Source organism: Eumetopias jubatus, unplaced genomic scaffold, assembly GCF_037043125.1.
Source record: "Eumetopias jubatus isolate StellerSeaLion01/CBP00866 unplaced genomic scaffold, mEumJub1_p1.0 scaffold_5, whole genome shotgun sequence".
Lineage (NCBI taxonomy): Eukaryota > Metazoa > Chordata > Mammalia > Carnivora > Otariidae > Eumetopias > Eumetopias jubatus.
The window spans coordinates 59,255,607-59,281,216 of record NW_028274811.1 but is presented as its reverse complement, the minus strand read 5'-3'; the positions used below and the strand labels follow the sequence as shown (position 1 = coordinate 59,281,216).

The 25,610-nt window shown below is 48.0% G+C and overlaps 1 protein-coding gene and 1 pseudogene across 10 annotated transcripts in view; one reads left to right on the top strand and one right to left on the bottom strand.

The window, feature by feature from the left end:
* LHFPL2 (LHFPL tetraspan subfamily member 2) overlaps positions 1–25,610 on the top strand; it is a 154,354-nt gene that overhangs the window by 116,157 nt on the left and 12,587 nt on the right. For all 10 annotated transcript variants that reach the window (XM_028114448.2, XM_088023363.1, XM_028114445.2 and 7 more), the window contains one exon: positions 13,534–14,167. In XM_028114448.2, the coding sequence (XP_027970249.1) occupies positions 13,738–14,167 (430 nt within the window). In that variant the 5' untranslated portion in view covers positions 13,534–13,737. The remainder of the gene's footprint in view (positions 1–13,533; positions 14,168–25,610) is intronic.
* LOC114217568 (actin-related protein 2/3 complex subunit 3 pseudogene) lies at positions 8,355–9,227 on the bottom strand (annotated as a pseudogene).

Here is a 25,610-nt window from a genome sequence, read left to right as displayed (position 1 = left end):
TGTTTGAAGGTAAGGCAAATTACCGCATGCCAGGTGGGCCTTAGAGAACGGGAAAGTCAAAATGGCAAAAGGAATGCCTCAGGCACGACCCCCAAAGTGGCCGTTCTGATGCAAGTCAGGAGGTGGGGAGGCTGGATCCTGTTCCAGGGAGGGTGGGCCATGTGCCGGGAACACTGAGCATGCGTCAAGCCCTGTTCTGATCTCGTTATTTCTTTTAACTTCATGATCCTCACAACAAGCCTCTGGGGTAGGTTCCATTGGCATCCCATTTTGCAGACACAGGAACTGAGGCACAGAGGCAGGTCTGTGCCAGAGTCACCATCTAGGAAGTGGTAGAAACAGGATTTAAATCCAGGCAGTCTGGCTCCAGACCAAATCCCTCCCTGGTGCTGTCTTTCTAGGGGATCTCACTGGCCTGGAAGGGCAGAGCAGTGGGCGTTGTAGGAACTCTGAGAGGGTGACTCTTGAGCCTACCTTCTTCCTGTGCATGAGCCTGAGAGACTCCCCAAAACACTGTGCAGGAACCTGGAGTTATTAACCACCCTGCTCATGGGAGAGCTTGGCAGTTGGGATGCAGAGAAAAGGACTTACTCTGCCAGATAAGGGGTCTTTTTACGAAGCCTGCAGTGATCAGGGCTGTGGGGAATGGTTTGCTGTCACAAAGTCTGTCAGTTCTTACGACTTCAGCGGATTATGTGTCAGCATCTCGGGGATGTTCCATTTTATTACCTGGCCATTTTTTTTCCCCTCTGCTGATTCCCTCAGGCCCCCTGGCCTTGTACCTTTCTCTTATGGAGCCATGTGTGTTCTCAGTGAGTCATACCCTACAGCCGACCTGTGCTGGGGGGGGGGGGGGGCTGGGCCGGGGATGGTGCCAAGAGCCCACTGTGGCACCTGGTGTCCATAGTGCTGGACAGGCCTGTAAACCAGGACAGGCTTCCTCTTTGCCCACCTTGTTTATCAGCCCTTACAAGGGAGAAGCTAGGGAACAGAGGGTTGGGACATGTCTTCTTCTAGAAATGAACCTAATGTGTTTTCTGCTCCCAGGCTTTCTAGCACTTTTGCTTTTGTTTTTAAGCAGCCTGGTCTTCTGACACATACTCTCTTTTCTGAGACGTCCAGTTGAGCTTTCTCTCTGTTCACTACACCTCACTATTGTTAGAAACTGTAACAGTGAATCCCTGTTTGCAGAAAGAAAGTGCTGGGTCCTATGATCAAGTACAAGGGTTCAGACTTCCAAAATATCGGGGGTGTGCTCTGACCATCTTGAACTTGGAGTCTGCACTGACTCCATCGAGCCTGCAGTGAAGAAAGCTCCGGGGCCTCCTCCGCCTGGTACCTCCCTGTCACTAGGCCAGCTCGGCAGTGTAGGCCTGGGCTGCCGCCCACACTGCAGGACTGTTCTCCCTTTGCGAGTACCTGAAGCTGCTGGTAACCATGCATCGAACATATTTTCCCTCAAAGAGTGTGCATCCCTTTGGGAGCTGTACTTAAACCCGCCTGTTTCCAGAACAGTGTGAATTCTGAATATCTGGGGAATTCCTCTAGTTAATAAATGAAGGAAGCTTAAACCTGCTTATGGTTTTGAATTTGGCATGCTCATTAGGGAAAGGTGAAAAGTGCTGGGTAGCTCACTCTCTGGCTATGAAATCACTGAAATGGACAGTGGTTAATGAACTGGGTGTGGATGCAGTGTACAGATCTGTCCGGCTGATTTTTTAGAGGTTTAAAAGAATCTAACATTGCAAATATGTGTGTACGTACACATTCCTGATCATACAGTATTTCGTGGGAGAAGGAAGTCTCTAGAGAGGGGAGATTTTTGATGCCTAGAGTTACAAAGAGTCGTGTTTGTGAGCACCTATCTCGTCCATCTTATTCTAGGCTGCGTGTGTGTTGGGTACATAAAGCCTTAGGCTGATGTCCATTCCCTGTCCAAGCTCACTGACAGTCAGGAAGTGTGTCTACACCCAACAGGGTGGTTCAGACCAGAGGCTGCAAGTCATATCTTCAGTTGCAAAAAGCCAGTATTGGTGTGAGTGAAGTAATAACGAGTTTGAGCATTTCAGTGGTGCTCTTAGAAATATGAGCATAGTCTACAGTAGACTTTGGCCTTTTCCTTTAACTCATTCAAAAACTTGTTAAAATTCCACTGCTGCTGAGCAATGTTGGTTAGAAACAGAAGTGACTTCAGTGAGAATAGAAAAGGTTGGAAAAGAAAAAGGTGAGGAAGGACTAGCACTGTCTTGGTCTCTGGGTAAATCCCAAATTATCCTCTTGGTTTTTAAGGATGTGGGTTGTCTTGCATCTTTAGGCCCAGTTGACTGATAATATCTTTTAGTGGCTAATTAGAAAGAACATCACTCTGCTGAGAGCTTTGCAAGCAGACCAGATGGCGGCGGGTGGTGTTGTGATGGGCTTGTTTCAAGGGCGTCCTGGGTTCCCGCCCCGTTCCCTTCGGGAAGTTCCTGGGTGGAGTTTTGGTCCGCAGGCGGGAACCCCTTCTCTGAGTCATGCACCTGCCCTGTCCCCTTGGCCTCTAAAAGGAGGTTTCTGTGGTACTTCCACTCACACCCATCACCTCCCTAACGGCTGGTGGAACCTTGGCACCAAGGCCCAGGTTGAACATTAACCACTCTGGTTTTCTTGTGTTAATAACACTAATGGGTGAGATTTTCAGTGCCTGTGCGTGCGTGCGCGCGTGCGTGCGTGTGTTGGGGTTAGAAGGAAAGAACTTTTTGCTGTTTTTTAACTACCACAGACTATTTCCAGATTAGCGTTTTTGTCTGGCACTTATTACTGAGTTTAGAAAATGATACCATATTGCTGTTTAAAAAAAAAAGGACTCGGTTCAAAAGGAGGCAATACCAAAATTTAAAAAACCCATTTTTAAATGACAGATATTCTCAGGAGTTGTTGGCAGTCTTCCTCACAAAAGCCACCAGTTCCCACCCTCATGCCGTCTCTGCAATGGCCGCATTCCTAGATGGAATATTCTGATTCTCACGGTAGAGATTACCTGAGAAAATGTCAAGTGTGGTCATGGCTCTTTGTCCCCCTGCGACTCACTGCCTCCACCTTGTGCCTCCGGACTTTCCGTTCTCCCTCCTCTGGCGGCTCCGCATCCTGGGCCGCCGCGACCTCTTGTTCCGCAGCCGGAGCCTCCGGGTGTCGGTCCTGCCCTCTGAGCTCAAGGAGCTCTTGTGCCTCGTGTCCGTCGACACCCTCCCTCCAGCCCTGTGGCTTCCGGCCTCCGGGCGGCCCTGCGCCCTGGTTTGGGCCCGTGCGGCGACCAGCTGCTCCCGCAGGGCTCCCTGGAGGCGGCGGCGGCACGGGCCCAGCCTCCAGCTCAGGCCCGGCGCGGAGCTGTCCTGCACCACGGCAGCGGCCTAGCTGTCGTCCTGGGCGGCGGCGGCGGCGGCGGCGGGAGCCGGCTGGAGCCCCCCTGGGTGGAAGAAGCAGAAGCAGAGAAGGGAAAGCTGAGGCAGCTCTTCCGCAAGAGACCTCGGAGAAGCGCCTGATGTGGGAAGTGAGTCTTCAAGCCGGTCCTCTGAGTCGCTTTATAAATGTCCCCACTTACTGAAAAGGGAATTTTTCTTCTTTCTTAGTACTTCCATTTATTAACCCTAAAATAAATACAGTGAGAGCAAACCCCGTATTGGAGCAGCTTACCTCACTGAATTGTTCAGGGAGTACTCCTGAGACGGTGGCCAAGCTTTAATGTTTCTCATTTATTACTGTTAAATGCCGGAAGCTCTTTGCCGTGTGTGTGGTAAGAACATGGCGAAATGGAATCGAACCTGCCACCAGAGAGTCGGGACCGGCAGGTACTCGGATTCCAGCAGGAGCACGGCCCTCACATCTCCGCACTGGCAACAACAGGGCCGGGTTGGGGCCCACACTGCCTGTTTATCAAGGATCAGGGGCCCCTGCTTCGTGCTGTCAGGGACCCAGGCGGATGGGGAGGCCTCTGTCTGAGGTGTTTTCGACCTCATGGGAGAGGTAGGAGAGCTGGAGAATAAGGCACCAGCTCATAAACTCTTCCGCTTAGAAGTGGCATGTGTCGCTTCTTACAGTGGTTTGGCTGAAGCCAGCGCTCTGGGCAGGCTTGATGGGGATGGGGAGGGAAAATAGGACCCTCCTCCAAGGAGAGACAGAGTATATTTGAAAGAGGAATACAGTCTTCCACAAAAGCTTCCGCCGAAGCTTCCAGTCAGAATGGGACTCTTGTTCTAGTTGATTCTTGGGTTCTCTGGGTTTCTGTGAGACTCAGAAATAACAGATGGCATAATCCTTTCCGTTTATCATGTTTGGCTTTTCTCAAGCTGTTGGAAGGGAACCTGACTGATGGCATCATATCCCGTGAACAGAAGTGATGCTTTCTGCCTGTGTCTGGAAGGGACTAGAAAGCCTACAGTTGCTCTGAGAGTGAACGTCCATGCTCCCCGCCCTGGGAGAGGCTGCCCAGCTGTCCACTTAGACAAGCCAGAAGCCTGTTATTTATTCTCAGAGTTGAGGCACTTTAACAGAGGGCATTTGGAGTCTCTGGTTTTCACTGGGTGTTCATGAAGAAGGAAGTTATGTATCTTGATTTTTACGCACAAGTTCTCCTAAGTTATTTGTTTTCCATCCTTTGTTACTTTTCTCCATTAAAGCGCTCTACTTTCTTATTGATTCTGAGAAAACTCATGAGGCTCACTTTAAGACTTACATTTTGCCTGGTATCACAGAATTCATTACGAACTTGAAAATACCTTTAGTTTAAAATTATATACAACAGTGACACTAAAAGGCAACCCTTGAAGTTCAAGCTCTAATTCCATTGAAACAAACTGAAAACATTTGGACCCCACAGTATGGGAGGGCATAGGCATATGGCCCCTGGCTTACAGGATGTGCATGAGATTAGACGTCAGCGTTTACCTTGGAGATTGATTCTTCAGTCCCTCCTGTTTGACAGAGTAGAAGATCCGTAAAGAAAGACTTGCTTTCTAAAGATTTTTAGATGGTGAGGTTTGTACAAGGAAAAAGTTAAGAAGTAAGTTAGGTGGGCTTCAGAAATCTTAAAGAAGGGATCATTTAGAAAATAGGACCAGACAAGTAGACCTGCTCCCTCTGGGTGCTGATGTCTCAGGGAGGAAATATAAAAATGACACTTTTAGAAATGGGTGCTTAGCAAGCAGATGGATTAGTTACAAGAGGAGTGAGAGTGGGCACCAAGAAGGCCTTGGGAGGAGCAGGGAATTAAAGGACACACTTGATAATGAGCAGGAGCTCACCGGGTACTCCAAACCTAGAAAAGAAAAGGCTCGTTCAGTTGCTTTCGGAGGGTGGGCCCTTGCTGCCCTGGGGGGGCCATCAGGCCGCAGACACCGCTGAGAGGGTCAGCCAGAGAAGAAAGCATCTGGTCGAGGGAGCCAGGCCGGGGTCGGGTAGTAACCAGAATGCCTGCGCATTCCCTCGGTCTCCTTGGGAAGTTCCTTGAGGTTTCCTGGCATTTGGAATGGCCAAGGCCCCCTGAGCATGTATGGAGTGGACAGCCCAGCTCGGGAGGAGGGGAATTTGAGAGAAATAGAGGCCATGTGACCAAACTTGCAGTTGTCTGAGGTAGTGCAAGACCCTCGGGGAGGTAAAGACCCAGCAGCAAATGACCTCCTGCTCTTAATAAGCTGGGAGCCCCATTCTGCCATTTGCAGAAGAGATGACTAAAAACAATAGCTGACTTCTGTGTGTGATCCAAACACTGTCAGGGCTCCCGAAGAGGCAAGGTCAAGGGCACTGTCCCTGAGTGTGTTCACTCCGGCAAGTTGGGATCCACATTCTGTCAGCTTGCCATCTTGGGACACACAGACTAGCGTGGACCTTAAACAGAAATTCAGAAAAACGACTAAAAATGTACTTAATGTAGTAAATACTGTGACTGTCCATCCAGATTATAGAACATGGCTTACTCATTAGACCTTTTTAAAAAGCAACAGCTTTAGCAATCTGTTTCATGTTGCACCTGCAAATGTCAACCCTGCTCTATGCAGGAAGCCTCCAGAAAGGGGTTCTCACTGTAAACACTGGTGACATTGCCTCTTTGTGGGGCTGCCCTGTGCCCTGCAGGCCGGTCAGCAGCATCCTTGGCACACTGGATGCCAGGAGCACACCCTCCCCTCCCGCCCCAAGTTGTGACAAGCCCCGAATATGTCCACACATCACTGCATGTCTCCTGCAAGGGGGAGGGGGCAAAATCGTCCTGGTTGAGAGCCAGGGCAGGAGTTTTCCAGGTAGAGTCAGATCAGAGACGGGGAGGGAGCGAGGAAGGAAATCGTGGTCGCTAGCGGGAGGATGTGAGCATGCCAAGACTGGCACTCCAGGGACAGCGTATGGATTAGTACATTGGGGCCCCTTCTTAAATATTGTCAAGAGGACCGCATTTCCATAGTCCACGTGTTTGAGGGGGTGGCCAGGGCAATTGAGAGTTCGCAAAACCTCCTTTGGGAGCTGATTTTTTTTTTTTTTTGGAAAGTCATGCAAGGTGCTGAGCTTTTTGGACCAGCCCGGTCCATCAGTTCTGAGAGTTGCTGGCGTGCTCTGAAGAGTCCTGAATGCTTGAGCTCTTTCATGCTCTACAAGGACCACTGGAGAGCACGTGTATGGGGAAGCAGCTTGCGTCCCTGCAGATTCACAGTGACTTCTGTGACGTCAGGAGCTGTGCCAAGGACAGGTGGTCTGGCTCTGTCCTCCTGAGCCGGGCAAGACTCTTCTTGGCTCCCTCCCCAGCTCCAAGGCACTGCCAGGGCCAGCGACCTCCCCCCAACCCAGTCTTAGATGGCACCGTGCAGAGAATCTCGGGGGGGGGGGGTGCTTGTTAGAAACACTTTCTGACACCACCTCCAGAAAGTTTGATGCAGTGTGTGGGGACCAGGAACTAAATGTTTTTTAAAACAGATGGCCTACATCTCCCTCTAGGAGATGGGGGGTGGTCCAGGGACCACACTTCAAGAAGCAGCCTTCTGGAGGGTCTTTCCAACTCTTGGAAGGCAAAAAGCACATAAATTTTACTCACCTAATCCTCTTATTCTTCCAGAAGACACTGGGATGGAGACCATACTGCCAAAGAAACCATCAGTGACGTGGGAGCAAAATGCAATCTGCTCGGAAGTGTATTGGTCCTTCTGGTCACATGGGTTACTATAGTAAATCTATTATTTAGTCATATGATCCCATGATTAAAATGATAATCATTAATAAATTATTTAATCCTCTGATAATGATTGATAATAGCTCAGATATGTTGAGCACAGTGAACAGGAAACTCTGCTGATCATTCCTCGTGCGCTGTCTCCTTCATTCCTCCTGGCAGCCTCGGGACGAAGATGTTGCTACCCTTTTTTTGCAGAGGAGGAAACTGAGGCGGGCCAAGGTGCAGCGTGAATAGCTTGCCCAAGGACACACAACTCTTCAGCGGCAGAGCTGAGATTTGCTCATGAGTCTGTTTACAAAGCTCTTAAAATGCCGCCATCCCAGCTCACACAGTGTAGTGCCCTTTGCCCAGCGTGGTATTGCCAGCACCTGATGCCCCCTGCAGCCTGGCTGAGGGCAGGCTGGCAGGCCGAGGGCAAGGTCACAGGGAGGCGGCAGGAGCCCAGGGCTGTCCTTTCTGAGACGGGGGGGGGGGGGGGGGGGGGGCTCTGAAGTTAGCGGCAAGATGGCCCCTCCTTCTCGTCACGCAAAAGCTTTCCTCATCACTACAACCGGGCTCTGTTGGTTCAAGTCAGTCCTCCTGGAAAGGGCTGCCTCTCTCTAAGGTTGTATTTTACTCCCCAAGCCTGCAGAGCTTTCCCTGCTTTCATACGTCATATATAAAGTGTGATTTCATTTCAAAGAAATACAGCAAACATTTCTTAGAAGTAAAATCCCTTTGGTAAAGGACTTTTTAAGCTTCCAGGGTGGCATCTCTTAGGGCAGGGCTTCTCAACAGTGCTGTCAACACTTACCCAAGGAGCTCTTCCAAACATGGAGCCCTGCCCAGCCAGCCTTCTGCATCTCCCTCACCAAAATTCTGATTCTTCAGGGCCAGAGAGGACCCCGGGCATGTTGTCTGTCTTGTCTGTCTCTCTCCCCCCCATATATATGTATAAATATATGCATATATATTTATACATGTACACATATACATAATCATGTATGTCTATATATGTATAAAATTATTCTGATTCTGAGGTGTACTCAGTATTATTCCTCCCAAATGTGATGTAGTAGGAATAAACAGTGTCACCTGCAAAGCAGTCTCACCAAAAATATTTAAGCTGATTCTGAACTAGCCTTTAGATTTCACCTCGTTTCTTTTTTTTTTTTTTGACATGGAATGTTAGAAATTTCTTTATTCTTACTTATTTTTATTAAGCACCAGCTTAATACTGCAGAAAATTTCAAATCACCCATTCTTCCCTCCCCGCCCCAAATTCTTGATAAAAGAGCTCTTCAAGTGAAGACATGCTCTCTCCTCTCTTCTGTATAAAACTTTATCAAATAAAGGCAAATAACTGTGTACACCTTGCTGTAAAATGCTGCCCACGGCTGTGGAAAGTGTCTGCTCAGGCTCCTTTCACTGTCCAGGTCCTGAAAGACTCTTGTTCATGAACTGTCTCTTCACAAAGCAAGTTCACCACTTGCTAGGTTTATCATTCTGAGGGTCAAAAACTTTCTCGCAAAGTCTCAGTCCAGTCTCTTGTCTCAGCTGCTGTAAGTAGGCCCTCATCACCTCATCTTCCTGTTTGTTTGCAGGTTTGGCATAAATTGCATTAAGTGGAAAACCAGGCTCTCCAGGAATGGGAAAATTAGTGATTCCCAGTGTATACATTTCTTTTTCACCTTGGCTTTTGGAATTGCACTTTTGGAGTTTCTTTAGACACTCAGAAATGTACAGAGTTATATATATCAAGGTTCTATCAGCTTCATTCTTAATCTCATAGTTTTTGAAGAAGACATTGGCCTTAAAGTAATAGATGGCTTCATCCACAATATCTGTATCTTTTGTCTCTCTAGGGGCAGGTCCTTTGAACTGACTTCTGATAGGCAACAGTGCCATGTTTCCAATGAGTTTGGTGTCAGGGTCCATGAGAGAAGAGTGGTAAGCCGGCATCTTGGCGGCGCCGGTGTTTCAAGCCAGACGAGGAGGTTGGGGTTCGAGCGCGGCGCTTCCGGTCCAGGGGCCCGGGCGGGGTAGGTGGAAGTTAGTCACCTTGTTTCTATAAAGCAGGGAATAGAGAACACTTTAAATGACATCATGAGGAAATGGACAAATCAAGATTGTTGGGTATTCTACAAGGCAACTGGCCTGGTATCTTAAAAAAAAAAAGCCTCAGTGTCAAGGGAAAAATGCAAACAGGGTTAGGGGTGAAAGGATCATTTTTTACTAAAAGAAACAAGATACAAAACCAAATGAAGTGCATGAGCCTTGACTGAGTCATGGTTATAAGAAAACAACTATAAAAAATGGGGCAGGATAGGGAAATTTGAGTGTGGACCAGGCTTTGGATAGAAGGAAAGTATTGTCAGTTTTTTTGGGGTGTGTTCATTTTATTGTGGTTATGTAGGAAAATGTCTTTATTTTTAGGAGGTGTATGCTACAGTGTTTAGGGTTGAAGTGTCAAGACATCTGTGACTTGTTTTCACATGGTTCAGAAGAAAATGAGTGTTAGCGTGAGGCTGTATACCAGTGTCGAAGCTGAATGTGCATAGTCTGTTCTTTTCCACTTCTATCTATGTTTGCCAGTTTTCATAATAAAGTAGAAAAAGAGAACCGAAGTGAAGAAGCAAGCTCTAGTGTTCTTCAAAACTCTGTCATGGCTTCATTCACGGGCTTCGCTGCTCTCGTAATGGCGGCACACTTGGGTAGCTGTGACGCACCTGAGTCAAGTCCTTTCACCTCCTCTGCTCCTCAGTCTCTGTTACGGTCATCTCCCGGCCACCTGGCCCCGGGTGGTTGTGCTCCACCTGCACCTTCTTCCCTGCTCACTGTGACAGCAGGAAGCTGCCAAAGATAGGACCCTGTGGTGGCAGTGACAGACCCAGTTGAGCTCAGCCTACTACCTTCACCCTTGTTTTAAATATGAGGGCTTTGTGGAGACCGGCCACTTGTCACTTTCCCCTTGCTCTGCATTCTGACTCTAGTATGACTGCAGATCATTACTGTAGGTTTCTGTAGGAGTCTCTTTTTGTTGTTGTTGTTGTAGTTTCTTATTACTCGCTAAGAGGCTTTACTCTGCGGACCTTTGTGAGAATCACAGCATCATTTTCTGAAAGTCAGAAGACTGTCCAGATGAGGCCCAGCCATCAGGGATAAGACAGTGAAGTCATCTGTGCTGGAGTGGAGATGTATGTAGTGGCCTGTGGAGAGAAGACTTCCATATGGAAGGTCAGCGAGGGCCTGGTCTTATTGAGTGAGTTGTGGAGAAGCAGGGAGTCCGGGGGACATCCGTGGAGGCCGTGTTGAGCTCCGTGCTGGGATCCCCATGGTTCACAACATCTGTCATGAGGATCTGTTTCCCCTTTGATATGGATGTTGTGGCAGCAGGGGTCTCTCCTCGCACATGTGACGTGGCCAAACTGGGACACTCTACAGAGCACAGGCTCCTGGTAAAGCCCCTTGATGCATTTCCAGATTTTCCCTTGTCCTGTCGATCTGAGGACTTGTTTTGGATCCCCAGGAAAGCTGGTCAGTCGGCCTTGTGTGGTACGGCCGTCCCACTTAGTTATTAGCAGACTGGGCTGGAGAGAGCAAAGCATGTTATCTCCCTCTTCCAAACAGGCGAATAAAAGCTTCCTTCCAGCCATGCCCGCCTGGATGTGAGAATTTGGTGCCGTAGATGGGGGATTGTTCTAGCATGGACAGACAAGAGAACTACGTTCTGTGAACTTAACCACTTGGCTCCCTAAATAATCCTGCCCTAAATGGGGCCCGGACCATTTTGCTAAGCCTGAATGTGCCACCTTCCGTTCCCCTGAAGTTTCACACCCTTTCTCTTCATAAGTGGCGACCTGACTGCAGGCCTGACTCTGAGCTGAGCTTGCTGCCCAGGACAGTGGACACGTGATACGGTCATTAAGATCCAGGTCGCTGGAGAGGTTGTAGCAGAGCCCCGAGGCTCTGTAAGAGTACACGCAGAAGTTTTATGTTCATATTGAAAATTGTCCATTAAACAGAAGAGGAGCAGGGATCAAGATCGGCTAGCATCTCAGTGAACTGCTTTCTAATCAAATGAAAAGACTTTGTAGAAGCCTCATCTTCATCTAATGGGCTGGCTTTCCACTCGTCGGTGCAAGGTGTGTGCGAGCCTGGTGGGCGGGCAGGTGCGTGCAGCTTGTGGGACCTCCCGGGAGTCATTACTGGCTTGTTAATTGTTCTCATTCAGAATGATCATTTCAGACTAAACTATCTCCTCCCAAGCTTTTTTGTATTGTTAACTCTTGTCTCAAAAAGGCATTTCTATTTGGTGGCATTTGGGGTTGAGTGGCGGTGAGATGAGCGAGGGGGAGTAAGTTCTCCTTCTGGCCTAGTGCTAATTTATTTCGCAGTTGAGTTTGGCAGCGGGTTGGGCAGTGAGGAAGTAGGAAGTAGGACCAGGACCCACCCGTGAAGCCCACCGGGGAGGCTGACACAAGTGACCTCATCCGTCTCTAAATAGCATGTGCTTAATGTTTGCGTGTAATGACCATGTTTCTGTTACCAACCGAGCGCTTCCAGCAGTTACACTGTTGTCTGACCAGTGTCTTCCAGGCTCAGGGAAAGGCTTCTGAGGGAAGCGAGGTGATAGTTACTGAGGGCTTACTTACTGCCAGGCCCTGAGGGGCTCTAACAGGTTCTTGGTAGTTTCCTGAAGCAACACTGTGAAGCGGGATACCTTACTGTTGCCATGGAGTAGGTGAGGAAGCTGAGGCGTCCACATGGCCAGTGGGTGGTGGAGCTGGGTTTGGAACCCAGACCTGACAGACTCCAAAACTCCTAGAGTGGAACCCGCTTCTCCCTTCATGTGCTCAGCAGAGCCGCACTCAGCAGACACACGCACACTGACGATGAAGGGCCTATGTCCTTACTACTGTGTTAGGTAATTTCCCAAAAGAGCATCTTGTGTAACTAGAATGATATGAGGATTTGTAAATGTGCCACGTTCTAGGAGATAAATAGTAATCTCTCACTAGCATGTCCACTAGTGTGGTGTGGACGCTTTGACTCTGGGCTTCCTTATTTCCCCACTGCCCTTCCTCGTCACTAACTCCCTGCCCCACCCCACTGGGGCTCTTTCTGGTTCCCGTGAGGTTGACATGACCTCAGTTTAATCATGTCTAATCATTCACAACACAGCCTCGTGCCCAGATGTCAGATGTGAACTGTGTGATTCTTCCTGACCTTGGAGAAGGGGCAGCAAATGGGGCGGCCGAGGAGCACTGTACCCCTGTTTAAGGGTTCAGGCCCCTCTCAAGGAGGTTTGAACCTTAGAGCACAGCCCTCTGGTAATGAAGCCATTTGTCCCTGGGAAGAGAATGAGCCCTTGTGCAATCAGAAACAATGGGCATGTTGAGTTGCAGACATGGGGTGAATGGAAGCTCAGGCAGAGGCACATGGGCTGAATTGGGACAGTTCAAGGAATGCATTCTTCCTCGGCAAGTTTCTGGCAACAAGTCTCCTCAGTGGTAATGACACTTAGTCAGTGGTCATTAATGCCCGTTTTGAAGGATTTCCCCGAGTGAGTAAGTCATGAACTCTTCAAGGCTTTCTTATTTTTTCTTCTTTTGAGTTTTAATTGGTGTAGCTTTTTGTCCAGAAATCACCCTGTGAGAAATGAATAAAAATAAGTTTGGGGAGCAGTGTGTTGTTATTTTTCATAGTGTTTCCTTTTATAAATTCTCACTTACCTATGAAGCAAACCCTCCCTCTTAGGTCTCTGCCACTAATTTGATTCCCAGGCAATAAAAGTGGGTGTTGCTGCGCTGTCTCTAAGCAAAAGCTTTTGGTGCGAGTTTTTCAAAACTCACCTCATCTCGTACCAAGACAGCAGGCAGAGAGTCCCTGTGAGCTTTATAAAAACACGGCCAGGCTGTCGGCAGCGTTCGTTGCCTGCAGGTCCTATCGAGATCTATCTGGCTCTCCGTGCCGTTGACCTTGTCTGGTAAGAGATGATGGAGCAGGAGCCCCATCCCGAGAGTGCCGCGGCTCTGGCGGGAGCTCCGGTGCCGAAGCGTCGGCCCCCCGCCGGCCCGGAGAAAAGGGAACCACCGCACGCAGGGCGCGAGAGCTCGCGAACGGAGAATGGGAACAAAGAAAACCGGTGACCGCGGCGCGCCGGCCGGGGACCGGGATCTGCTCCGGCGGGGGGGCGCCGAGCGGCACGCGGCGGCCCGGGCTGGGGAGGGCTGGGGAGCGCGGGGAGCAGCCCCGCGGCGCCCGCACGCTTGGCTTTGGGGGCCGCACGCTCGCTGGCGGCGGCGCCGCGGGGCGGAGCCTGGCCGCCGCTCACCGCCCTCCTGCCTTCCCTCCCGTAGGTGAGGCCGCGCTCCGAGCTCGGACATGGCAGCATGACGGCCCGGCGCCGCGCTGCCAGACGCCGGCCAGAGGGAGCCCCAGGCTGTGGGAGTGAGCGCCCGGAGCAGCGACTGCATCCTGAGGCCGCCTGAGCCTCCCTCCCCACCCGCTGGCTGTTCTTCTTCACCCCGTGGACTCCTGACTTCTCCGCCTGGAACATCAATATGTGTCATGTTATTGTCACCTGTCGCTCGATGCTCTGGACCCTCCTGAGTATTGTGGTGGCTTTTGCAGAGCTCATTGCCTTCATGAGCGCCGACTGGCTCATCGGCACATCCAAGGGTCGCAGTGGCGCCGAGCCCGAGGACCGGAGCGGAGGCTCCTCGGAGCCCTACCACCCGACCTTGGGCATCTACGCCCGCTGCATCCGCAACCCCGGCGTGCAGCACGTGCCGCGGGAGACGCTGTGCGGGCCCTATGCCGAGAACTTCGGCGAGATTGCCAGCGGCTTCTGGCAGGCCACCGCTATCTTCCTCGCCGTGGGCATCTTCATCCTCTGCATCGTGGCCTTGGTGTCCGTCTTCACCATGTGTGTGCAGAGCATCATGAAGAAGAGTCTTTTCAACGTCTGCGGGCTGTTGCAAGGGATTGCAGGTAAGCGTGCGGGGAGACGGCGGGGCCCTTGCGCTGTGCGTGCTGCGCACCTGCTGCTCTGGTCCATCCCTGCTGGTTTGGAAGGCCGTCCGTCTCCTGTCCGCGCACACTGGCTTGGCAAAGACTGTTCCAGGCAACAGGAGTGTGCTGCCCTCACGGCTCCCCTTCCCCTGTTACGCCTGCTCTTTCTCTCCCATGTTCCTCTTTGCTGATTTCCTTGGGTTTTTTTTTTTTTAAGATTTTATTTATTTATTCATGAGAGACAGACAGAGAGAGAGAGGCAGAGGGAGAAGCAGGCTCCCAAGGAGCAGGGAGCCCGACGCTGGACTCGATCCCAGGACCCTGGGATCATGACCTGAGCCGAAGGCAGACGCTTAACCATCTGAGCCACCCAGGCGCCCTCCTTGGGTTTTTTTAGAGTGACTACTCCTACTGTTTTGCTTTTCCTATTACATTAAAAAGCATGCTTTCCACGTCCGTGCATCCCACTGAGGAAATTCGGTGAGAGAGGCCCCCCTGCAGCAGGCCGCGTGTGCTAGGAAGGAGGGCATGCATGTGCCTGTGTGGCCTCCAGGCCAGGGCAGTGGTCCCGCCACGCGCGCTCAGCCCCATACCCAACCGCAGGATGATTTCAGCTTGGGGAGGGGAAGCAGCAGGCTGGGGGAGGGAGTCTGGGCAGCTCTGTGTTTAATCACATTCAGGTTTAAATTGTCTGTCTCCCGGAGTCTGACAGAAGGTTCTGTGCATTTAGATCTGAAAATACAAACTAACTGTTCCACTCTCAGGCAATCCCTCACTAATGAGCTTGTTAGAAATTGGTGGAAAGAAGAGTGTGCGCCCTTTACGGTGATCCCAGAAGGGAGGCCGGGAGCTTTGAGAAAACTTCCACGCACACCAGCACTTCCATAGCCTTTCCCCTATGGGTTTGAAAGGTGGATCCTGAGCCAAGCGGGTATCGCTCAGTCTGTCTAGGCTCAAGGGATTTGTTCTGGATGGCAGGAGTAAACACGTAGACACGCTGCAGTTTGAAGATACCGTCAAGGAACTAAAGGACTAGACTCTCGCTTTGATTTTTCAGGGGGGAAAAAGATCACTTTTTAAACAGAACCAAGGCATTTGTTAATCTGAACTCCAACAGGAGAGTGGTAATCCACCCACAAACCCTAACTGAAGGGCACGGGTGACTCATCCCTCAGCAAATCCTAAAGCTTTGTGCGTGGGACTCTTCAACAGTGAAGGTAAAGCACTGAGCCTGGTGTGCAGGGCTGTGAGGAAACAGGCCCCAAGTGAATTAACTCTAGTCTAATAGCAAACTCTTGAGCTCAGCAGGGCTGGCTTCCAAATCAGCAGATCAAACCAACAGTTATTTTCCAGGCAGCTGATAAGATAATGTTTTCTGTTCACCCAGTCTTAGGGGAGCCCCCATATATATGTGTGTGTGGTGGTTGGTGGATTAAGGGGCCTAGAGAAATGAGAGAGGGCCTGCTGCACGGTGCTGATCTCTTTGCATGGGGGGTATACTCCTGGGGCCCCCATCTCTCTGAGAGGACTAGCGGGTTGATGAATGACTCGAGCGCTCCTAGGCATTCACAGCACCGGGGAGGCCAGGGTTCTCATTTTCAGTTTTGCTTGAGATAAATGCTTGGCATTCCTCATCTGAAAAATAGGGACATTGGAAAATATAACCTTACCTTAGATTTTTTTTACCTTAAATTTTTAATTCTCTGAAGTTCATTATCCCTTTTATTCACTTCTGAAATCTGAAGTTTATCCCCTTCAGCTTGGCATTTTACCTCCCAGCTACATTAAATAAGATTCATCTTTTTCGTGTCAGAGAAATGCCCCTACTTTATTGCCCTGAGACACACAGTGCCTCAGAGGTATGTGCATATATGCTGTGTGTATCTTAAAACTTCTGCTGAGAAGTATTACCAAAGGCTTTTGAAAAGCCAGAATAAACAGGTGGACGAAGAGAAGGCAGCATACACAATTTATTAATCCTGTCGAAGAGCCCGGGTTGACCAGAGAAGTGGATTTCTGTGTAATTTTTCCTTACTAGTATATTTCCACATCCGTGGTGATTCATGCCTTTACGATGAATTTTATCAAAGTGCTGGTATGCAGGCAAAACTCCTGGTTTGTCATCCCTAAGAATGTTTTTCATCCTGAGAAATTTAGTTCCTTCTAGCACTCCTGGCCATCCATAGTACGAATGGGGCATCTTGGGCCATAACACCTTAAGCTGTGTTTTACAGTCATTCACAAGCAACTTATGGTTACCCTTTCAGTCTTACAAACTATTTACATGCAGGTTTTGAAGGGGGGGCAGTACAAAGGGAGAGGGAGAGAGAGACTCCCAAGCAGGCTCCATGCCCAGCATGTATCCCGATGTGGGGCTCGATCCCACGACCCTGAGATCATGACCAGAGCTGAAATCAAGAGTCAGATGCTTAACCAACTCAGCCACCCAGGCGCCTCCATGCAGTTTTTAATAAGGTGTTAGTCCAGTGAACTCAGTCTCTAAGAATGAGGATTAGTCCAACAAATCTTTTGGTGCTCTTGTTTGCTATTTCACATAAATGACAAGAGTGTTCATTTTGGCACAAAGATCAGTATATGTCGTAGGAATTATTCATACACTCCAGTGAATTATTCCTGGCTTCTCCCTCCCTCTCTCCCTCCCTCTCTGTATCAGGGCTCTGGGAAGAAGGGTTGAAAGGAAGGAAATAGTAGCATACCTGAGGTGCTAGTCTGTTGGTCACCTGTCCGTCCCAAAAGTCTAGATTTTCTAAGAGAACTTTCTCCCCACCCCTCTCACTTAGGTTCCCTCTGAGTAAACACAGCATCTCAGAAAGTCTGAAATTATTTAAAATTTTGAATTGGCAAGAGGCAGAGATTCCTATAAACCAGACCATCTCTCTAGAGCCCACTGATCTAAGGCTAAGGACTGAAGTACAGGAAGGAGTAGTTTCTCTGCCTAGCCTAGCAGCATCCCTGTTGAACAGAAATCTTGGGCGAGATGGACTATGCACTGGGCAGGTGACTCCCTCATGGTTCGGGGAGGGGGCACATCTTGTAAGGGATGCTTGGTGGGCTCTTTCTCTCCTAATGGAGGTCTATACTGGGTAGTTCAAGCCAACAAAATGGCAGCCATGGTCCTTGAATCTATGGCTGAGAAAGTTGCCCCACCAGTGTCTGAAACAGCTGACTTGCTTTCTCTCCTGTCGGCCAATATGTAATAGCATCTGGGCAGCACCAGCCTCAGCCAAGGACTCGGTGCAGCTGCTAACGTCAGTCTCCCTCCCCCCCCGCCCCCCACACACACCCCCCCACGGTTCTCAGCCCCGCATCTATGTGACATGGGAACAAATGGTGAGAAAGGAGCTGTTGCCAGCGCAACAAGAGCATTCTCTGGAAATACACTCAGACTATGTTTGTTCTTAAAACTTTCATTTTGGCAAAAATAACATTTTTTTAATATAACTGGAAGAAAAATTACAAGATACTGTAAGCATATTCCTTACTATGACTAATTTTAAAGAATAAATAGGCCTTAGATTTGTGTAGCCTCATTGTCTATAGAAAGTGTAACATAAATTATCAAAATCTGGGTATTTTGATTTTAGAAGTGGATGTGAAAGAATTTGCTACCTCAGTGGAACTCTCAGAATCTATGTTACTTAAAAATAAGAAGAAGATACAACTATTGACTATCACATCAACCCAGATATAGGATTTGCCTTCAAGGTCTAGCCTACTGCTGGGCACCCATCTGACGTTTCCTAAGTACTCAGCACAGACGCCTTTGGAGTTCAGTACTTCTCTCTCTCGACAGCAATTAGAGGTCTAGCCTCACCTGCCTCCGGATCAGTCCTGACCTCACCTTACAGTGGCCATGAAATGGCCAGTAATTGACCTCACTTCTCTGAACCTCCTTTCTCACTTGTGAAATGGGTATAATGAGGTATATACATACCTCAGGGTTGTTTTGTGGGTTACATATATGAGAAGAAAGGCTTAAGCTGAGTACTCGGCACATAGTAAACAATAAGTGGTAGCTATGTGGTTATTGAAGTTTTTCTGCTTTCTTGGCAGGATTTAGTTGGTTTTTTTAAATGTTTCCTAGAATTGCTGCATTTTAAGGAATAGTGGTTTCTCTTCCAGTCTTTAGAAGTGACCTTGTTCTATTGAAAAATCAAACATCACTGTGTTGTTTGGGCCATTCTTGGCCCCTTCATAACCTGCCTGTGTTGGGGCTAAAGAGTGTAGAGTATTCCTGTGGCTTTGGGGTGACTGTGGGTGTCCTTGGGGCGTTTTTTAAAAAGCAGAAGATAGCAGTTGAGTTGACAGGAAAACCAAGAACTTCTTGCTCTCACTGCTCTTCCGTCTGACACACAGTCTCTAATTCCTCTCCTTGCTGGAGGCAGCTTCTCGCAGTTGAGCCTTGACTGCAGGTGGCTTTTCAGGCTCCCCACACAAACTAAATCACAGGCTGATTGGTCTTCACGAGGTGAGGACTTGTCCAGAGCTTGGCAGAGCCAGAAACACACATCATCTGGAGCCCTCTGGGATTCATTACAAAAGCTGGGTAATCGGCCAGCAGGGTCGTCGCCCCCAGCTGTCTTCCTTAGGTTGTGACCTGGATGTAATCCATAATGAAACCACAGAACGCAAAGATCCAGGTTTTCCATGACAGCATCAAGCAGTTTGTTTTTAGAAACGCATGTAGGGCTCTCTTAGAAGTCCATGGAATCCCCAGTGACTCAGGTTTGGGACAGAAGCCATTAAAATGAGCTCAGGATTTGGCTCACTAGTTTTGGCCTGGACTATTCCACTGGGGTTGCCATGAGGGCTGGACTAGCACATGAGTTGCTGGGCCTGGCTGCCTGCTATCTTTTCAGTCTTCCCTCATATGCTCATTGGCTTCTTTGGGTCTGGTTGGCTCTCACGCTCTCTGTTCCCCATAGCCCTCTGTCTCTCTCTATCCGTTTCAATCCAACAGGATCGCCTCGGCCAGCTGCTCCACCAGTCTGACCAGATAGATGGCTGTGGGCTGAACTCTGCCTTCCCCGGTCTGGGACAGAGGGCGTGCTCCTGGGACTCGCTCTCTGTTGTCATAGCTCAGCTCCTGCTGTGCGCAGGCTCAGCTTTCTGGGAAGTGAGCAATGACTGAGGAAAGAGGAGGACAATATGCAAAAAAGGGAAAGGAATAAAAGAAGAATCTGAGAGAGGAGACAAGTGGAGGGTTTTGCCTTTGCTGCTTGTAGAATTGCTTTGTTGTAAACCAGAAGGTATATGGGAGTATGGGTAGGCATATGAAATATACCGTGATCACCATCTAGGACTGGGTATTGCCACTGCTGTTTTTCACAGGCTGAACAATAACCTTAGCATCAAGAAGATAACCACGACTCAACCTGGTCTCAGCATATATTTTGACTTGTCCCTTGCTCTACCCATTTACTTCTGGGCCAGGAAAATCAGCCACTGGACAGGAGAAAAATAAGAACAGGGGCTTGGAAAGCATAGGGAGAGAGGAAGAGATTCCTAACTCTCACAGACACCTTGTCCCATAATTTTACACCTGGAAAACTTACTGGCTTTCTCCAAGAAGGTAGCGTGACCTTGACTGCCCAACTTCAAAATCCCCTCAGAGAAAAAGCATGAGGAAAATAGAGGAAGCATCTGGTGCTTTTCCTTCTTAGAACAAAGCTCTGGAAGCTTCTGGCTGTCAAAGGGAAGCTCTTCATTTCTGGTTCTCCAGACAGAGAATGCTTCCCCCCAGAAGTCAGGCCTAACAGTTCTGTGTCTGGATTGATTTAAGAATACCACTGATTATGACACATCTACTAATTCATCGACCTCTAGTAATCCCCTGGTAAAAACTGAAGAATGCAGAAATGTACAGCAGGCCAGAATTAAATTTCAGTTCAAGGAGCTTTCATGGGATGCCTACTAAGTACAAAGACGTGTACACTCAGGTCTCCAGTTTCTTCAGTTTCTGTTCCCCAGCCATATTAGAGAGTCATTGTTTCATAAACTGTACCCTAGAGAGGCAAAAAATATATATATAAATCATTATATATAAAGGGAACAGAGAACTACTCAACCATATCATTAGATAAAAAACTACGCCCTAAAAGCAAGTGGACCAAGCAGGCATTAATTTGAGTAAATCCAGGGAGTGGGATCTGTTCTTAAAGAACCAGTTGGAAGGTCTAGAAGAAAATTGCAAATTCTCCTTGATATGCAAATAAAATGTGGAAAGCAGTTTGCCATGGGAACCACTTAATTATAGACGTAGATTATCATGGAGCCATGGATGATGTATGTTCAAATTTCATGAACAAATAATCACTTAAGTATGGCTCTGAACATTTACATGAGCAGCTCAGACGCTTCGTTTTCAGAGGTTGCTGCATTGGGAGTATTCTAAGCTGTGACACCACTTGAAGAGTCATCTGCATCCTATGAAGAACTGTGCTCCAGCAAAGACAGCCAGTTAGGAGTTCAGTTCCTGTGTACGGGCTCTCCAGTAGCTTTGTTAAATGTCCAGGACTCACTCTCTTTTTTATCTTTTATTTTTCAAAAAAGATTTTATTATTTGAGAGGGAGAGTGTGCGTGCCCACACAAGCAAGGGGAGCGGCAGAAGGAGAGGGCAAAGCAGACTCCCTGCTGAGCAGGGAGCCCAAGGTGGGGCTCCATCCCAGGACCCTGGGGTCATCACGTGAGCTGATAATCAAGATTTGGACACTTAACCGACTGAGCCACCAGGCGCCCCCAAGAATCACCCTCTTTTTTAAAAGATAGCCCCTAGTACCAATGAAATCTAAAATAAACATTGAGAATGCAAAGCCAATATTAAAAGTTTCAAACCAAAATGCACAGGTGCTATGTGTTTGGAGTTTTGAGGCCAAACTCAGGGCCCTGTGTTGAAAAGACACCTGCTTCAGTAGAGGAGTTATTTAACATTATCTGGACCCTAAGACTTTAGCAGGCAAGAAATTTACTTACTGTTCTAAAAATTTTATAGCTCAAAAATTGAATTTTTTCACATGTCTTTTACTCTGCTGTACGCTGCATTTTATTTATTTTGGAAGTTTACTTTGAATGATCAGTGTAATTTGGTTATAGTCAAACAGAAGCTCTTTCTTAATCTTGCATGTTGGATGAATGATTTATCAAGAAAATATTTTATAAATTTTTCCCAGTTGCATGTAGTTTAAAAAACAGCTTCTCAAAAAAAAAAAAAAAAAGCCTCTCACTTGGAATGAGAAGAAAATGATACCACTAATTCATAGGAAGCACTAATCTGGCTAAATTAGTTTTGGGGATGCATTTAAACTGTTAAGAGTTAAGGCTTTAGAAACTGACAGTGAAGTAATTTGCATATAGACATGAATCATTGCTGAGAAAGACTTCAGGAGGCTTCAACAAGGGAGAAACTGCATCTTTCTTACAGATTGTTTCTCTGTATATTTTAAGGGCATCAGACAATTCTTAATTGATGGTCATTAATTCTGAGTAATTCTAACAGAAACTTCCTCTGGGGGCCTTGGTTGTAAAGTCTTTTTATGACAACTATGCTCTGATTGTCTTCCAAAGAATTCTCTTTATGTTGCTCTATCATCCACTGTCCACCCCGACCCTGCAAAAGTATTTTTCTTTTTATTATAATTCCCTGGGAGTGTTCTTAGTAGGAAACCAGTACCATACTAGATTCTTCCGGGGAGATGGTATGAGCATTAATACAAACTTTTTTTTAAAAAAAACTGACACCTGATCCTTCACTTTTTTTCTCCTTCCCTTCAGAACATCTTGTTGGTTAAAAACCTCTACTGTTAGGCGCCTGGGTGGCTCAGATGGTTAAGCGTCTGCCTTCGGCTCAGATCATGATCCCAGGGTCCTGGGATCGAGCCCCACATCAGGCTCCTGGCTCAGCGTGGAGCCCACTTCTCCCTCTCCCTCTGCCTCTCCCCCTGCTCATGCTGTCTCTCTCTCTGTATCTCTGTGTCTGAAATGAATAAATAAAATCTTTAAAAAAAATTAAAAAAAAACCTCTAATGTTATTAATCATGTATGAAGATGACATGTAGATATAATCTGCTTAACAAAGACACTGTGGTAGCAGCTGAAAACCCTTTTGATTACCAGTGAACCCTTTGACCTCCAGTTCCTGATCTGCCTATCAAAGCAGAGTTATTAAATGTCAAAGTTGGGCCCACTGTGGCTTTTCATAAACTCTTGAAATTTTACAATGAGGTGCAGCGAATGCAAGTTCAGATTCTGGATTCCAAAGACAGAGAATTCACAAAGAGCCTTCTTAGTCTTCAGCCTATTACTTGCTTCTTAGAGAGGTGTCCCCAGCCTGACACAGGCAACCTCTGCCCTCTCCTCAGAGGGGCCTCTTGCCCAGCAGTTACTGCCTTTGAATGAATCCTGGTCCACCCTGCTATGGTCTCCAGCAGTCCACAGCAAAAAGAAAGACAGGGACAATGTACTAAGATTTCATAGAGCTGAATGTATTCCATTTAAAGAACTGTCTTTAATTCTCAGATTACATCCTTCACAGTTTTTGTGTTAAAATATCCTCTTATGAAATGAGGAGGAAAGGAGATGATGGTTTTCAGTGTCCTTATATCAGCAAAATAAAAATATTGGCCTTCCAATAATTTTTCTGGCTATTGTACTAGTGTGTGAAGTCCAGAAGTGTGGGAACCACTGTTCTAGAATGTAAGCAAGGGTGCAGATTGTGTCTTTTTCACATTTCTATCTCTACTGTTCAGAATGGGCCCTGCTACATACATAAGTCCTCAGTAAATGTATATTCATTGATAAAAACATGATCCGCGTTATGATCTGTCCTAGCAGAGCTATAAATTTCTAGGTATCTGGAAAAAAGTAAAGTGTTCACCAGTGCTGCTAAGCCTCAATCCTGACATGACCTCTGCCCTCCCAGACAGGGCATAAATAGATTAATGGAGCCATTACCCAAAGAACTAATAAGAATCGCTTCAGAACTGGCAAGCACTAAAACGAAATTGTTTTGGCTTTTAAATAAATTTTCATTGAAAAATTGAAAAACCTTAATGGGCAAAGTGATGTTAAAGGTCCAGATTAACCAAAGGTGGCAGTTCTTGGGCAGAAATCCTTGATTCATGTTATAACTAATACTTTGTTTTATTACTTCTATTTATAAATACTATTCAAATACCCCTGACTCTGAATGGCGAACTTGACATTTTGGTACTGAGGATAGTGGCCTGCCTGGCATCTGAGAAGTCAAGCAGGCCAGAATACCATCGCTAGATGGCTTTGCAACTTGGGAGGCGTGAGCCCAGGACTCTCCTTGGGCGGAGGGAAGGGCCCTGAGAGCCACCATCTTGGTGTCTGCAGTTGTCCTAAGCAAGACGTCATGCCAGCGAGATGCCGCGGACTGAGGGTGATATCCCCGGCTGGCAGAGAGTGAGACAAGCAGATCTCCTGCAGACACGTGGTGGACTGACAGCTATGGTGTGTAGGTAATGGCGCGAGGATGCAGGAGGAGGAGGGCCGGAGAGACAAAGATCATCAGCTGTGTTCTGTGAATTACGGAAAGCCACTTGAAGAGACAGTTGCACAGTGGCCTGACCCGCTGGAGGAGGGTGTAATTTGGGGGCTGTCTGGGAATGCCCTTGGTGCTGTGTTTGTCTCATCAGCTGCCCTGGGAAGAACACGGGATATGTTTGCTTGTGGACGGCATTATTGTTTTAGGTGGATGTGCAATTTTAGACAATTCCCAATCATACAGAATCTCAGAGCAAAGACAAAAATGTAGGTGGATTATATGGCTTACATTTCTTCCCTCTAGGCCAATAGGTTTTAGGTTTGCTTACAGTTTTCTGCTCACACGGGTGTTCCACATCCTGCGGGAGAGGACATCATAGCAAACCTGAAATTGTTCCGACCTGCTCACTAGGTTTTCTTTCTAGAAGCTTCTTTAGCCAGAGGCAGCCATTCCACAGTGGCATCTATATTGCGGTGAGGAGGCTGGTGACAGGCTGTAATGAAGGAGAAGGTGTGGATGGAACTCCTTTATTTGTTGTTGTCTTGCTGTGGCGTTAGCAAACCAGCCGGCATGAAGAATAGGTGACCCTTTGTTTTGGTGCAGCCTTTCCCTCCCGCCCTCTCCCTCACAGCACTCCTGTGGTTCTCTCACTTGGTAGCTGTTCCTCATCATCTGCTCTCTAACCTCTTGGAGGAATAAGCCAGCTTTGAGTACGTACCAGTCTCCCCCCTTGGGCCGGACAGGCGTTTTGCTTAGAAGCCCGTCTGGTTTATTTATTTGAGAGAGAGAATGAGAGAGAGAGCGAGCACAGGAGAGGAGGGAGGGTCAGACGGAGAAGCAGGCTCCCTGCTGAGCAGGGAGCCCGGTGCGGGACTCGATCCCGGGACTCCAGGATCATGACCTGAGCCAAAGGCAGTCGCTTAACCACCTGAGCCACCCAGGCGAGAAGCCCGTCTGGTTTGCAGTGAGGCGGCAGGAGCCGATGGCTCGGGAGCGGGGCGTGCCGTATGGAGCCACAGCGCCTGGATGCGAGGCCCGCCTCCACCACTCGTTAGCCAGGGCCCTACTGAATCCCTGCAGGCTGCAGTTCCCTCATCTCTCGGGTGGGAACAGTACCAACCTCCTAAGACTGTGAAAAGGACTGAACGAACTAAGTTTAAAGTGCTTCACCCGTGCCTGGCACGTTGTAGGGCTCAGTCAGCATCAGTGATTGCCACCGTTATTTTAAGTTATTCTGACCATTAAACGGTTCTAATCATCTGTATAAACCTCTAGCTTTAAAGTAATAGTTGTGAATGTATAAAATTGGGGGAAGGTGTTTATAGCTTTAGCTCCATGTCATCTTTACTTGGAATCTAGCATTTTTGCCATAGACCTTTCCAAAAGGTTCTTGTGAAGATGTGAAGACTAGAAAGAAAACAGGCATGAGAAATGACGTGCGAAGTCGGCCAACAACACAGAATGTGTAGACGCCTGGGGCCTGGGCACTGAGCGTAGACGTGGGATAGGGATGGAGAGAGAGGCCAAGCGACAGGGAACACACTTCCTCCCGCTGCTAGCGAGTTTACAGTTGAGTGTGAGTCCGTCTGAGCTCAGACAATCGCTGTTCTTTTATGGGACAGATGTGTATTATGTCACAGTTAAGACTTCTCTTTTTTTTACTATCACTGTTCTATATAGTTTTCCAGATAGTTGGTTAACCCTGTACTTGCTCCTTAGAATTTCATAGGTAAAAATTTCAAATAAAAATTACATTTCTTCTTTCTTAAAAGATTAGAGAGAACCTGGGTTAGCTTTGTGTTGTGACTGAGAATGGTCACTACAGAATGTCTCACAAAGTCCCTGCACGTGAAGAGTGTGTAACAGGTTCATAGCCGGACGGCTGGGAAGAGAAT